The sequence below is a fragment of the Pseudophryne corroboree genome, chromosome 7, assembly GCF_028390025.1.
Source record: "Pseudophryne corroboree isolate aPseCor3 chromosome 7, aPseCor3.hap2, whole genome shotgun sequence".
Lineage (NCBI taxonomy): Eukaryota > Metazoa > Chordata > Amphibia > Anura > Myobatrachidae > Pseudophryne > Pseudophryne corroboree.
In genome coordinates this window covers 356,473,504-356,490,319 of record NC_086450.1, presented here as the reverse complement: position 1 = coordinate 356,490,319, position 16,816 = coordinate 356,473,504, and the positions used below count along the sequence as shown (strand labels likewise).

The following is a 16,816-nucleotide window of genomic DNA, read 5'->3' as shown; positions in this document are numbered from 1 at the left end:
AAGGATATCCAGGGTTATGGTGCATAGTCATGCACTATAGTTACTATAAAAAGGGATATAATGCAACAGCTGACATCAGCATCAGTCAACATTTTTGTAGATAAAATAATCCTGCATAGGAGACCACAAATAGGTTGAACTCGATGGACAATTGTCTTTTTTCAACCTTAGATACTATGTTACTATTTTATTCATGTGGTGCAGGGACGTGCAGTCAGGGGAGGCCTCCCCTGTCATTAATGATTAAGATAATATAAAGAAGATACTTATGACACATATTCTGTGTCATAAGTATCTGCTTCATATTAATCCAACCATTGTCCCTGTCTAAATGTGTTTGGGAGGCACCGATCGTGGTGCCTCCCGTTGTGAATGGGGAAAGGTATGGGAGCGGGGGGCGGGCGCAGGCAGGGCCTAGCAATGGGCATTAAAAGCCCATTGAAAATACATGGGAAAGCTTTCATACAGGGACGTGCTTTCAACCCATCAGTGAGGCCACAGTGATTGGCCAGCAGATCCGTCACTGGGTCCGCTGTCAATCACTGTGTGGGCGCGGCGAAGTGGCGGGAGGCGGCGGAGGTGCGGGCAGCGGTGAGAGTATTAGCGGCAGGCCATTCTGCAGAGTTTGGCAGCAGAGCGGTACCACTCCCAGATCCCCGTTTAATTTAACACCCTCTTTGAAATTTTTGTTTTGTTTTTGGTAGACAGCCTCATGTCATGATCGATCTGCACCATGATTTGAAATACACCAATGAGGTGACAGTACAGTACCTTATCAAGATAAGCCAGCCTTTGAGAACTTAGCAAAAGACCTTGAAACTGTTGATTCCTGATATGCCAACTACTAACTGTCTTGATTGTGAACCAAGAGACTGTGTGATTATTTTTATGCTCAGGTTGCCTAATAGACAGGTGAGAAGGACCGTACCAAGTTTAGTTGACCAGCACAATTTCAGTGAATGTAGCCGAGAGAGAGACTTTGGTCCACGCTTCCCATTACAAGAAAGTTGCTAGTCCAGAAGAAGCTCGTAAAGGGAGTGAGATCGCAGAAATATCACTCGAGAATCTGTTCCGTGAAGACTGCGAGTCGGCACTGTTGAACATTACCTGAGTGTATTAAAGGATTTTTAAAAAAAGAGACCAGTCGTTGTAAGATGGATTTGCTACAAGCAAGATTTATTTTGTTCTATCTCTCTTTTTCTTTTGACAAACATTTTGTTCCAGGACATTCTATTTTTGTGAGGGTTCCTGAGGAGTCGAGCGTGGGACTGGAACTGGTTCTGGAGAAAATAGTGATGTCTTTATACTATCCCGGGATCAGCCTATCACTTTGTTTAAAGCCAGAATAAAATCAGAGGTCTTGTAGTTACGGAGTTCAGAGGTAACGTGATAGGCTGTTGTCTGAGGAATATTGTGTTTTGTAGTTACTGCGACCGTATAATTGAAGATGATTACATCCAGAGATGACAGTCAAGTGGTAAGGTTGAATTTGACAGACATCCTTTGAGTGATTATCATTCAGTAGTGGGTAAGGTTTTAAATTAAACGGAATATTAGGTGTGCTCACAGGTACCTGTAAGACAAAAAAATGCAGGATTAGTGCCATATTATTTAGAGTTAGCTGAGATACTTAAATTACACGGAGGAGGGGACTGGTGGGCAAGGAATATAATATAACTAGACTCCCTAGTCTTAAGATCCATCAGTACCATATAGATAAATCCCTGGTATGTTTAAATCTCACCAATCTCAGGAAACCAGGAAATTGGGGGGTAATCAGGAACAATCAGACAATGGCCTATTCACACAGAGCAGATAAAGAACTAATTAATACCATGACTGTATAAAAGATTGTTATATGGTGAAGAAAATTGTATGAGTGGCTCTCCCCGAACTCCGAAAATGTTATATTATCTAGGAGGGTACTAGCCGACATAGTAACCCTTGCTCATGACGAAACAGACCTAGCATACGATCCTGTAATTGAAGCTATAATCAGTTAACAATATCAGCATACCATGACGTAGGTACATGTATATGTGTCTAATTGACCAAGAACAGACATCACAGAGAATTTTGTATAAAATTCCCCAGAAATTCTTACATTTGGTTCAACGAAAATCAACATCCAGTATATGGATCACAACACAGTCCGGCGGGTAAAGGGTGCCTTATCTTTTACCAATTGAACAAATCGATGTCTGCCTTGCGAAATGGATATATAAAAATGTGTTTGCGTCACTCATCTTATTTGTATGTGTTAATATCATAAAAGTGTGATAGTTTCTTAATGACTATCAAAGGGTGGACTGTCGAAGTCAGAAAAATGACACATATAAATGACACACAGAGTGGCGCTTCTCAGTGGCGTCGTAAGGACGCAATTGACGTATGTGGACGCACCATGCTTATTTGCCGCAGATCATGCATAAAGTTGCATGGCGTGCGTGTTGCAGCGTGGTGGGTGTATGTGCAGTAAAAGGCGCAATCACTGAAAAATGCCTTTGTCACTGACCTGGGTTGGGGATGTTGTGGACTCGGGGGTTCTTCCGATGGTCGGGAAAAGGAACCACAGGTAGGTCGGAGCAGGGATGGTCGGATATAGGATTTCCTCATACAAGACTCTAATAGTTAGGTTTGGTAAAAGAATGCTGAGGAACTTTATTAAGGGAAGGGAGCAATACAGCGGCACATGAAAGAATGTGAACTTGTAGGCAATGTCAAAAAGTTACTGAAGAATTCATGAGCAATGATGAAGGACACTGAAGAACTTGTGAGCGATGTTTAAAGACACTGACGAATGAAGAACTTGTGAGCGATGGTAAATGACACTGAAGAATTGTGAGCAATGTTTAAAGACACTGATGAATGAAGAACTTGTGAGCGATGGTAAATGACACTGAAGAATTGGTGAGCGGGGTTTAAGGACACTGATGAATGAAGAACTTGTGAGCGATGATAAATGACACTGAAAAATTGGTGAGCAGTGTTTAAGGACACTGATGAATGAAGAACTTGTGAGCGATGATAAATGACACTGAAGAATTGGTGAGCGGGGTTTAAGGACACTGATGAATGAAGATCTTGTGAGCGATGATAAATGACACTGAAGAATTGGTGAGCGGTGTTTAAGGACACTGATGAATGAAGAACTTGTGAGCGATGATAAATGACACTGAATAATTGGTGAGCGGGGTTTAAGGACACTGATGAATGAAGAACTTGTGAGCGATGATAAATGACACTGAAGAATTGGTGAGCGGGGTTTAAGGACACTGATGAATGAATTACTTGTGAGCGATGATAAATGACACTGAACGCTGGAAGCACTAAGGTTGGTTCAGCCCGCAGGCCTTGCAGAATCCAGGGAGCGCTGGCAACTGCACTGCAGAGGAACACACTAGTTGCTCGGATCACTGGAGACTGTGCTGCAGGAAGGCACCCTGAATGCTAAGTGCACAGGAGTATAGCTGCTGGAAAACACACTGCGTACGGGAGCTCTGGCATCCACTTCAGAAAAGAGACGATACTCAGGCACCAAGGCTCTTCCGGCGTCTGACTTTGAATCTCCCGCCTCCGCTGCATAGGCGGAACAGTCTGATGATGTCACCTGCTCCCCGCCCACGTGATGCCGGGTGTCATGGCGGCACCCCTGCCCCGGAGAACCGCCGGGAGCCGCGCCAGCCAGACGCCGGAGCCCGTGGACCACCGAAGGCGGAGGCCGCAACACAGACCAGCAAGCACGCAGGTGTAAGCGCGGCGAACGCCGCCTCTGGTGTGTAACAGTACCCCCTCCTCGAGGAGTGGCCCCCGGACACTTCCCAGGTTTTGTTGGATGTCTGGAATGGAAGATCCGCACCAGTCGGGGAGCCATAACTTCCGTAGCCTTGACCCAGCTCCTCTCCTCGGGGCCAAAACCTTTCCACTCCACCAAATACTGTAGATTCTTGTGAAGATAACGAGAGTCAAGAATAGCTTTGATTTCAAAGTTCGTTCCAGCTTCAGTCTCTGCAGAGGTTGGCCTCGGGGACTTTGAATGGAACCGGTTTAAAATAAGGGGGCGAAGGAGAGAGACATGGAAGGAATTTGGTATCCGGAGGTGGGAAGGCAATCCCAATTTGCAGACAGCCGGGTTCAGGACTTGTAACACGGGATAAGGACCATTAAACCTCGGAGCGAACTTCATAGTGGGCACCCTTAACCGAAGATTGAGGGTAGAGAGCCATACCCTGTCACCAACCTTATATTGGGGAGCTGCTCGTCGCTTCCTATCCGCAAAGAACTTATAACGGCTGGAGACTCTCTTGAGGTTAGCATGGACTCGACTCCAAATTTGACTGAAGTGCCGGAGAGTAGAGGCTGCAGCAGGAACATCCTCCGGAGGACAAATGGGTAATTCTGGAACTTGGGGATGAAATCCATAATTAATGAAAAATGGGGACTCACCGGTCGAAGAGTGGTACAGATGATTATGGGCAAACTCGGCCCTTGGCAACAGTTCCACCCAATCATCTTGCGAGGGAGAGAGGTAAACACGGAGAAAAGTCTCTAAATCTTGATTGACGCGTTCAGTTTGCCCATTGGTTTGTGGATGGTAAGCGGATGAAAACTTGAGTTTTATTTGTAAGGCTGTACAAAGGGCTCTCCAGAATCTTGCAGTGAACTGTACCCCCCGATCAGAGACGATTTCCTGTGGTAACCCGTGCAGGCGGAAATGTTCCCGGATAAATAACAAAGCCAACTTGGGAGCTGATGGTAACCCAGTCAAAGGTACAAAATGTGCCATCTTAGAGAAACGGTCAATAATTACCCAGACGGTATTGTGACCCTTGGATAGCGGCAATTCAGTGACAAAGTCCATAGAGATATGGGTCCAAGGCCTCTTAGGAATGGACAGTGGATGCAACAACCCCACAGGAGGCAAATTAAGAATTTTGTGCTGAGCACACTGAGGACATGAGTTGACATAACTTTGAATATCCTTCTTCATAGTGTCCCACCAGTAAGATCTTCGTAGAAACTCCCACGTCTTTTGAACTCCAGGATGACCGGAAAACTTGGAAATATGAGCCCACTGCAACAACCTTGGTCGGAATTTAGCTGGCACAGACATTCTCCAAGGAGGAGGACCCAGAGCGGTGGGAGCTGCTGAAATAGAAACTGGACTGAGAATCAAAGCATTTTCAACGGGGTTCTCCTCATCTGAAGCCGTCAAGGAGCGAGATAAAGCATCAGCTTTGGTGTTAAGCGTCCCGAACCGGTACTTAATGACAAACGAGAATCGAGTGAAGAAGAGCGCCCATCTAGCTTGAAGGGGATTCAAGCACTGGGCTGTCTTGAGATACAGCAAGTTCTTGTGGTCGGTATAAATCATAATTAGGTGTTTAGCACCTTCCAATAGATATCTCCATTCTTCCAGGGCAGATTTTATTGCCAAGAGTTCCTGATCTCCGATGGTGTAGTTTTGTTCAGCAGGAGACAACTTGCGAGAATGGCAACCACATGGATGCAACTTCCCATCAGAGGAGTACTGTGAGAGCATGGCACCGATGCCGACCGAGGAAGCATCGACCTCCAAGAAGAATGATTTTGAAAAATTCGGTTGCTGGAGTACCGGAGCGGACATAAAGGCTACTTTCAACTGGGTGAACGCTGCTACAGCTTCAGAAGACCAGTGACTTGGGTCAGACCCCTTTTTGGTTAGAGCAGTAATAGGTGCCACAATGGTAGAGAATCCCTTTATGAATTTCCGGTAGTAATTCGCAAAACCCATAAATCTTTGTACCGCTTTCAAAGAAAGAGGCTGAGTCCAGTCCCGAATAGCAGTGAGTTTTTCCGGGTCCATGCGAAGCTCCGTACCTGAGATGACGTAACCAAGAAATGGAATTGAAGGAACATCAAAGGTACATTTGGAGATCTTACCGTAGAGATGATTCCTTTGTAGACAAAGAAGTACCTCCTTGACCTGAATTCTATGCTCCGTGAGATTCTTAGAAAATATCAGAATGTCATACAAGTATACCACTACACTTAGGTATAACATATCTCGGAAGATTTCATTCACAAAACCTTGGAAGACGGCAGGGGCATTACTGAGCCCAAACGGCATTACCAGATATTCGTAATGCCCATCTCTGGTATTGAAGGCCGTCTTCCATTCGTCCCCCTGTCGAATACGAATCAAATTATAAGCTCCCCTTAAGTCGAGCTTCGTGAAGACATGGGCTCCGCGAACCCTATCAAATAATTCCGTGATGAGCGGCAAAGGATATTTGTTCTTAATGGTGAACTCATTTAAGCCGCGGTAGTCAATGCATGTCCTCAACCCTCCGTCCTTCTTCTTCACAAAGAAGAAGCCGGCTCCCACCGGTGAAGAAGAGGGGCGAATGAATCCTTTCTGCAGATTAGACTTGATATAGTCCGACATGGCTTGGGTCTCGGGCAATGACAAAGGATAAATGCGCCCCCGGGGTGGCATCTTCCCTGGGATGAGCTCAATGGGACAGTCCCAGGGTCTATGGGGTGGTAACTGATAGGCCGCCTGTTCCGAAAACACGTCTGCGAACTCCCGATAGGCCTCCGGAATGAGCTCCTCATCCGACTTGGAAGATACACAGAGCGGATAGACAGGAGGGAGACAATTAGAATGACAGAATGAACTCCAAGATATTATTTGTGATGACTTCCAGTCGACATGAGGGTTGTGTACCTTAAGCCAAGGAAGACCAAGAACCAGATCGTGAGGCATCTCCCGAATCACTAGGAACTCCAGATGTTCTTGATGTAGAACTCCAACCTGCAGTTTGATTGGCACTGTGCGACTTGAAATAAGACCGTTAGAAATTTGGGTACCATTGATGGCAGTCAGCGTAATAGGTCGTTCGACGGATTGTAACTGTAAACCCAGTTTTTGAACGCAAGAAAGAGAAACAAAATTCCCTATCTAGCGATGACTGCCCTCTGGGATATGGGTGATGTATACTGGCTGTGATTGTTTCTTATGTAACTGTAACACTGTAACCCTATCTTATATATGTTATACTGAATGGTATACTGTACATATGTTATTTTGTATTCATATCTTTTTAATATCAAATACATTTTATATATCTGAGCGTTGGACCTCAGTAAATCATGTGTGCGACTACTTGCTTTCTCTTAAGAGACATAGTGCTGCGACATTCAGCGCACTATTATTGTATATGGTAATAAGACACAACTTGCGTCCGCAGTATATAATAACACTGGTATTTAAATGTTTATTTAAAATAATGGAATTTCACAGTTTATACATGACAGCGGAAGCAGCTCACTCCTGCTGCGTGCCCACTGCCTGATAATTGTTGTGAGCATTTGCGGAGTGTGTTGGGTACACACTTGAGCGATGTGTAACGAGCAAAAATGTCGGCCCAACGTATTGGAACCTGCGTACATATTGAGCAGTGTCAGTGAAGAACGGAACGATCATGGTATGTCTTTCATTCGTATAGTACAGGATGCTAGCGATAGTGGCTGTTTTGATGTGCAGCACATCAAACCTGACAACATCGCTTGCGCCCGTGGGCACCCCGCACATTAGGCATATGCCCTGCCCAATATGTGCCGTTGTGAGTGATATGTCTTTATGATCCGCCAGATCAGATGACATATTGCTCAGTGTGTACACAGCTTTAGTTAGCTTTGTTGTATATGCAGTTGATTTTTCAATTACTGTGGATGTCATAAAATACCAGGAGCCAAAAAGCAGTCTGATATGAAATGTACTTTATAACCTGATATGCTACATAAAAATATTGCTATTGTATGGGATTGTCAAAGAACAAAAACACCATTAACAATGCCTGGGAAACATACAGTATGAAGTAGAGATGTGCACTTGAAATTTTTCGGGTTTTGTGTTTTGGTTTTGGGTTCGGTTCCGCGGCCGTGTTTTGGGTTCGACCGCGTTTTGGCAAAACCTCACCGAATTTTTTTTGTCGGATTCGGGTGTGTTTTGGATTCGGGTGTTTTTTTTTAAAAAACACTAAAAAACAGCTTAAATCATAGAATTTGGGGGTCATTTTGATCCCAAAGTATTATTAACCTCAAAAACCATAATTTCCACTCATTTTCAGTCTATTCTGAATACCTCACACCTCACAATATTATTTTTAGTCCTAAAATTTGCACCTAGGTCGCTGGATGACTAAGCTAAGCGACCCTAGTGGCCGACACAAACACCGTGCCCATCTAGGAGTGGCACTGCAGTGTCACGCAGGATGGCCCTTCCAAAAAACACTCCCCAAACAGCACATGACGCAAAGAAAAAAAGAGGCGCAATGAGGTAGCTGTGTGAGTAAGATAAGCGACCCTAGTGGCCGACACAAACACCGGGCCCATCTAGGAGTGGCACTGCAGTGTCACGCAGGATGGCCCTTCCAAAAAACCCTCCCCAAACAGCACATGACGCAAAGAAAAAAAGAGGCGCAATGAGGTAGCTGTGTGAGTAAGATAAGCGACCCTAGTGGCCGACACAAACACCGGGCCCATCTAGGAGTGGCACTGCAGTGTCACGCAGGATGGCCCTTCCAAAAAACCCTCCCCAAACAGCACATGACGCAAAGAAAAAAAGAGGCGCAATGAGGTAGCTGTGTGAGTAAGATAAGCGACCCTAGTGGCCGACACAAACACCGTGCCCATCTAGGAGTGGCACTGCAGTGTCACGCAGGATGGCCCTTCCAAAAAACCCTCCCCAAACAGCACATGACGCAAAGAAAAAAAGAGGCGCAATGAGGTAGCTGTGTGAGTAAGATAAGCGACCCTAGTGGCCGACACAAACACCATGCCCATCTAGGAGTGGCACTGCAGTGTCACGCAGGATGGCCCTTCCAAAAAACCCTCCCCAAACAGCACATGACGCAAAGAAAAAAAGAGGCGCAATGAGGTAGCTGTGTGAGTAAGATAAGCGACCCTAGTGGCCGACACAAACACCGGGCCCATCTAGGAGTGGCACGCAGGATGGCCCTTCCAAAAAACCCTCCCCAAACAGCACATGACGCAAAGAAAAAAAGAGGCGCAATGAGGTAGCTGTGTGAGTAAGATAAGCGACCCTAGTGGCCGACACAAACACCGTGCCCATCTAGGAGTGGCACTGCAGTGTCACGCAGGATGGCCCTTCCAAAAAACATTCCACAAACAGCACATGACGCAAAGAAAAATAAAAGAAAAAAGAGGTGCAAGATGGAATTGTCCTTGGGCCCTCCCACCCACCCTTATGTTGTATAAACAGGACATGCACACTTTAACCAACCCATCATTTCAGTGACAGGGTCTGCCACACGACTGTGACTGAAATGACGGGTTGGTTTGGACCCCCACCAAAAAAGAAGCAATTAATCTCTCCTTGCACAAACTGGCTCTACAGAGGCAAGATGTCCACCTCATCATCATCCTCCGATATATCACCGTGTACATCCCCCTCCTCACAGATTATCAATTCGTCCCCACTGGAATCCACCATCTCAGCTCCCTGTGTACTTTGTGGAGGCAATTGCTGCTGGTCAATGTCTCCACGGAGGAATTGATTATAATTCATTTTAATGAACATCATCTTCTCCACATTTTCTGGATGTAACCTCGTACGCCGATTGCTGACAAGGTGAGCAGCGGCACTAAACACTCTTTCGGAGTACACACTTGTGGGAGGGCAACTTAGGTAGAATAAAGCCAGTTTGTGCAAGGGCCTCCAAATTGCCTCTTTTTCCTGCCAGTATAAGTACGGACTGTGTGACGTGCCTACTTGGATGCGGTCACTCATATAATCCTCCACCATTCTTTCAATGGTGAGAGAATCATATGCAGTGACAGTAGACGACATGTCCGTAATCGTTGTCAGGTCCTTCAGTCCGGACCAGATGTCAGCATCAGCAGTCGCTCCAGACTGCCCTGCATCACCGCCAGCGGGTGGGCTCGGAATTCTGAGCCTTTTCCTCGCACCCCCAGTTGCGGGAGAATGTGAAGGAGGAGATGTTGACAGGTCGCGTTCCGCTTGACTTGACAATTTTCTCACCAGCAGGTCTTTCAACCCCAGCAGACTTGTGTCTGCCGGAAAGAGAGATCCAAGGTAGGCTTTAAATCTAGGATCGAGCACGGTGGCCAAAATGTAGTGCTCTGATTTCAACAGATTGACCACCCGTGAATCCTTGTTAAGCGAATTAAGGGCTCCATCCACAAGTCCCACATGCCTAGCGGAATCGCTCCGTGTTAGCTCCTCCTTCAATGTCTCCAGCTTCTTCTGCAAAAGCCTGATGAGGGGAATGACCTGACTCAGGCTGGCAGTGTCTGAACTGACTTCACGTGTGGCAAGTTCAAAGGGCATCAAAACCTTGCACAACGTTGAAATCATTCTCCACTGCGCTTGAGACAGGTGCATTCCACCTCCTATATCGTGCTCAATTGTATAGGCTTGAATGGCCTTTTGCTGCTCCTCCAACCTCTGAAGCATATAGAGGGTTGAATTCCACCTCGTTACCACTTCTTGCTTCAGATGATGGCAGGGCAGGTTCAGTAGTTTTTGGTGGTGCTCCAGTCTTCTGTACGTGGTGCCTGTACGCCGAAAGTGTCCCGCAATTCTTCTGGCCACCGACAGCATCTCTTGCACGCCCCTGTCGTTTTTAAAAAAATTCTGCACCACCAAATTCAAGGTATGTGCAAAACATGGGACGTGCTGGAATTTGCCCATATTTAATGCACACACAATATTGCTGGCGTTGTCCGATGCCACAAATCCACAGGAGAGTCCAATTGGGGTAAGCCATTCCGCGATGATCTTCCTCAGTTGCCATAAGAGGTTTTCAGCTGTGTGCGTATTCTGGAAAGCGGTGATACAAAGCGTAGCCTGCCTAGGAAAGAGTTGGCGTTTGCGAGATGCTGCTACTGGTGCCGCCGCTGCTGTTCTTGCGGCGGGAGTCCATACATCTACCCAGTGGGCTGTCACAGTCATATAGTCCTGACCCTGCCCTGCTCCACTTGTCCACATGTCCGTGGTTAAGTGGACATTGGGTACAGCTGCATTTTTTAGGACACTGGTGAGTCTTTTTCTGAGGTCTGTGTACATTTTCGGTATCGCCTGCCTAGAGAAGTGGAACCTAGATGGTATTTGGTAACGGGGGCACACTACCTCAAGAAATTGTGTAGTTCCCTGTGAACTAACGGCGGATACCGGACGCACGTCTAACACCAACATAGTTGTCAAGGCCTCAGTTATCCGCTTTGCAGCAGGATGACTGCTGTGATATTTCATCTTCCTCGCAAAGGACTGTTGGACAGTCAATTGCTTACTGGAAGTAGTACAAGTGGTCTTCCGACTTCCCCTCTGGGATGACCATCGACTCCCAGCAGCAACAACAGCAGCGCCAGCAGCAGTAGGCGTTACACGCAAGGATGCATCGGAGGAATCCCAGGCAGGAGAGGAATCGTCAGAATTGCCAGTGACATGGCCTGCAGGACTATTGGCATTCCTGGGGAAGGAGGAAATTGACACTGAGGGAGTTGGTGGGGTGGTTTGCGTGAGCTTGGTTACAAGAGGAAGGGATTTACTGGTCAGTGGACTGCTTCCGCTGTCACCCAAAGTTTTTGAACTTGTCACTGACTTATTATGAATGCGCTGCAGGTGACGTATAAGGGAGGATGTTCCGAGGTGGTTAACGTCCTTACCCCTACTTATTACAGCTTGGCAAAGGCAACACACGGCTTGACACCTGTTGTCCGCTTTTCTGTTGAAATACCTCCACACTGAAGAGCTTTTTTTTTGGTATTTTCACCAGGCATGTCAACGGCCATATTCCTCCCACGGACAACAGGTGTCTCCCCGGGTGCCTGACTTAAACAAACCACCTCACCATCAGAATCCTCCTGGTCAATTTCCTCCCCAGCGCCAGCAACACCCATATCCTCCTCATCCTGGTGTACTTCAACACTGACATCTTCAATCTGACTATCAGGAACTGGACTGCGGGTGCTCCTTCCAGCACTTGCAGGGGGCGTGCAAATGGTGGAAGGCGCATGCTCTTCACGTCCAGTGTTGGGAAGGTCAGGCATCGCAACCGACACAATTGGACTCTCCTTGTGGATTTGGCATTTCGAAGAACGCACAGTTCTTTGCGGTGCTTTTGCCAGCTTGAGTCTTTTCAGTTTTCTAGCGAGAGGCTGAGTGCTTCCATCCTCATGTGAAGCTGAACCACTAGCCATGAACATAGGCCAGGGCCTCAGCCGTTCCTTGCCACTCCGTGTGGTAAATGGCATATTGGCAAGTTTACGCTTCTCCTCCGACAATTTTATTTTAGGTTTTGGAGTCCTTTTTTTACTGATATTTGGTGTTTTGGATTTGACATGCTCTGTACTATGACATTGGGCATCGACCTTGGCAGACGAAGTTGCTGGCATTTCATTGTCTCGGCCATGACTAGTGGCAGCAGCTTCAGCACGAGGTGGAAGTGGATCTTGATCTTTCCCTAATTTTGGAACCTCAACATTTTTGTTCTCCATATTTTAATAGGCACAACTAAAAGGCACCTCAGGTAAACAATGGAGATGGATGGATACTAGTATACTTATGGATGGACTGCCGAGTGCCGACACAGAGGTAGCTACAGCCGTGGACTACCGTACTGTGTCTGCTGCTAATATAGACTGGATGATAATGAGATGAAATCAATATATATATATGTATGTATATATAATATCACTAGTACTGCAGCCGGACAGGTAGATAATATATTTATTAGGTAATGATGACTGATGACGGACCTGCTGGACACTGTCAGCTCAGCAGCACCGCAGACTGCTACAGTAAGCTACTATACTATAGTAGTATGTACAAAGAAGAAAGAAAAAAAAAAACCACGGGTAGGTGGTATACAATTATGGATGGACTGCCGAGTGCCGACACAGAGGTAGCTACAGCCGTGGACTACCGTACTGTGTCTGCTGCTAATATAGACTGGATGATAATGAGATTAAATCAATATATATATATGTACGTATATATAATATCACTAGTACTGCAGCCGGACAGGTAGATAATATATTTATTAGGTAATGATGACTCATGACGGACCTGCTGGACACTGTCAGCTCAGCAGCACCGCAGACTGCTACAGTAAGCTACTATACTATAGTAGTATGTACAAAGAAGAAAGAAAAAAAACCACGGGTAGGTGGTATACAATTATGGATGGACTGCCGAGTGCCGACACAGAGGTAGCTACAGCCGTGGACTACCGTACTGTGTCTGCTGCTAATATAGACTGGATGATAATGAGATGAAATCAATATATATATATGTATGTATATATAATATCACTAGTACTGCAGCCGGACAGGTAGATAATATATTTATTAGGTAATGATGACTGATGACGGACCTGCTGGACACTGTCAGCTCAGCAGCACCGCAGACTGCTACAGTAAGCTACTATACTATAGTAGTATGTACAAAGAAGAAAGAAAAAAAAAAACCACGGGTAGGTGGTATACAATTATGGATGGACTGCCGAGTGCCGACACAGAGGTAGCTACAGCCGTGGACTACCGTACTGTGTCTGCTGCTAATATAGACTGGATGATAATGAGATGAAATCAATATATATATATGTATGTATATATAATATCACTAGTACTGCAGCCGGACAGGTAGATAATATATTTATTAGGTAATGATGACTGATGACGGACCTGCTGGACACTGTCAGCTCAGCAGCACCGCAGACTGCTACAGTAAGCTACTATACTATAGTAGTATGTACAAAGAAGAAAGAAAAAAAAAAAAACCACGGGTAGGTGGTATACAATTATGGATGGACTGCCGAGTGCCGACACAGAGGTAGCTACAGCCATGGACTACCGTACTGTGTCTGCTGCTAATATAGACTGGATGATAATGAGATGAAATCAATATATATATATGTATGTATATATAATATATTATCTACCTGCAGCCGGACAGGTAGATAATATATTTATTAGGTAATGATGACTGATGACGGACCTGCTGGACACTGTCAGCTCAGCAGCACCGCAGACTGCTACAGTAAGCTACTATACTATAGTAGTATGTACAAAGAAAAAAAAAACCACGGGTAGGTGGTATACAATTATGGATGGACTGCCGAGTGCCGACACAGAGGTAGCTACAGCCGTGGACTAACGTACTGTGTCTGCTGCTAATATAGACTGGATGATTGATAATGAGATGAAATCAATATATATATGTATGTATATATAATATCACTAGTACTGCAGCCGGACAGGTAGATAATATATTTATTAGGTAATGATGACTGATGACGGACCTGCTGGACACTGTCAGCTCAGCAGCACCGCAGACTGCTACAGTAAGCTACTATACTATAGTAGTATGTACAAAGAAGAAAGAAAAAAAAAAAACCACGGGTAGGTGGTATACAATTATGGATGGACTGCCGAGTGCCGACACAGAGGTAGCTACAGCCGTGGACTAACGTACTGTGTCTGCTGCTAATATAGACTGGATGATTGATAATGAGATGAAATCAATATATATATGTATGTATATATAATATCACTAGTACTGCAGCCGGACAGGTAGATAATATATTTATTAGGTAATGATGACTGATGACGGACCTGCTGGACACTGTCAGCTCAGCAGCACCGCAGACTGCTACAGTAAGCTACTATACTATAGTAGTATGTACAAAGAAGAAAGAAAAAAAAAAAAACCACGGGTAGGTGGTATACAATTATGGATGGACTGCCGAGTGCCGACACAGAGGTAGCTACAGCCGTGGACTAACGTACTGTGTCTGCTGCTAATATAGAGTCTAGACTGGATGATAAATTATTGATAATGAGATGAAATCAATATAATATCACTAGTACTGCAGCCGGACAGGTACTATATATATTTATTATGTAATGACTGATGACGGACCTGCTGGACACTGTCAGGTCAGCACAGCACCGCAGACTGCTACAGTAAGCTACTATAGTAGTATGTATAAAGAAGAATGAAAAAAAAAAAACCACGGGTAGGTGGTATACAATATTATATATATATATATATTATATACAATTATATATATATATATATATATATATATTAAACTGGTGGTGATTGATTATTAAACTGGTGGTCACTTCAGGTCACGTTGCAACTTGCAACTAGTACTCCAAGGCCTAAGCAGACAATCACAAAATATATTATTATACTGGTGGTCAGTGTGGTCACAACAATGGCAGTGTGGCACTGACTCTGGCAGCAAAAGTGTGCACTGTACGTTATATGTACTCCTGAGTCCTGCTCTCAGACTCTAACTGCTCCCCACTGTCAGTGTCTCCCCCACAAGTCAGATAATACACTTACAGTCACACTATCTAATCTATAAATATCACTTCAGCAAGTAGTATAGTAGTATACAGTATAGTAGTACTCCTCCTAATAATGCTCCCCAAAATACTGTGTCTCTCTCTTCTCTAAACGGAGAGGACGCCAGCCACGTCCTCTCCCTATGACTCTCAATGCACGTGTGAAAATGGCGGCGACGCGCGGCTCCTTATATAGAATCCGAGTCTCGCGATAGAATCCGAGCCTCGCGAGAATCCGACAGCGTGATGATGACGTTCGGGCGCGCTCGGGTTAGCCGAGCAAGGCGGGAAGATCCGAGCCTGCTCGGACCCGTGTAAAAAAACCTGAAGTTCGGGCGGGTTCGGATTCAGAGGAACCGAACCCGCTCATCTCTAGTATGAAGCAGCAAGAGGGTATGCAGGAAGGAGGACAATATAAGAATGAGGCAAATGTTGGCTCTCTAACTATGCGCTGTAGTCCCACTGAAGGTCATATCCATGTAACACAAGTCGTCAGTCATTTTGCAAGACAAATATTTTGCCTGCTGGAATTATTCAGACTGTTCCTTTCTCAGAATCAGGCCCTATTTATCACAAAAAATAACGCCATCAGTGGAACAAATTTAGCAGGTTTCTTATTGACACAGGAATGGGATCGGTATGAAATACCTACAATCAAAATCCCGACAGCAATTGACCGACGTTCAAAATCCCGACAAGGTCAAAATCCCGACATGGACAAAATACCGACATTTAAAATACTGACAAGGTTAAAATACTGACATGTAAAATGTTGACAGGTCGACATGCAGACACGAGTTTTCATTTTGTGTGTGTGTATGTCAACATAGGTCAACATGGACACCATATAAGTGTACCGCGTCCCCTCGCATGGCTCGCTGCGCTTGCCATGCTTCGGGCACACTATTATATTCCCCCTCCAGGTCCACTGGGATGGTAAAGTATGAACAAGTCGGTTTCAATGAAAAAATGATGTTGACTTTTTGATCTGTTGACCGATTATAAATGTCGGTATTTTGACCTTGTCGGTATTTTAAATGTCGGTATTTTGACCTTGTTGGGATTTTGACTGTCGGTCAATTGCTGTCGGGATTTTGATTGTCGGTAAATTGACTGCATCCCACAGGAACTAATCACTGGTTTAAGCAGAGGAATATAGGTCCTAATTCAGACCTGATTTCTGTGCTGCAAATTACATTGTCCTGCGATCAGATAGTCCCTGCCCAGGGGGAGTGAAAATTTGCCCCGTGCAAGTGTGCGAATGCATGTGTACGCTGTGCGAAAATTCCCCTAAGTCAGCGGACAGCTACAAAACCGTTCGCCTCACAGTCATCATTGAATGTTTTTCCCATTCTGTGCGGGGGATCAGTATGATTAACCTACAATAAAAATCCCGATGGTCAAAATACTGACAACAATTGACCGATGGTCA

At 45.3% G+C, this 16,816-nt stretch overlaps 1 protein-coding gene across 2 annotated transcripts in view; it reads right to left on the bottom strand.

Moving 5' to 3' along the window:
* Positions 1 to 1,188: 1,188 nt before the first annotated feature.
* LOC134943693 (protein kinase C delta type-like) overlaps positions 1,189 to 16,816 on the bottom strand; it is a 78,542-nt gene continuing 62,914 nt past the window's right edge. For both annotated transcript variants that reach the window (XM_063932398.1, XM_063932397.1), the window contains one exon: positions 1,189 to 1,573. In XM_063932398.1, coding sequence (XP_063788468.1) covers positions 1,564 to 1,573 — 10 coding nt within the window. In that variant the 3' untranslated portion in view covers positions 1,189 to 1,563. The remainder of the gene's footprint in view (positions 1,574 to 16,816) is intronic.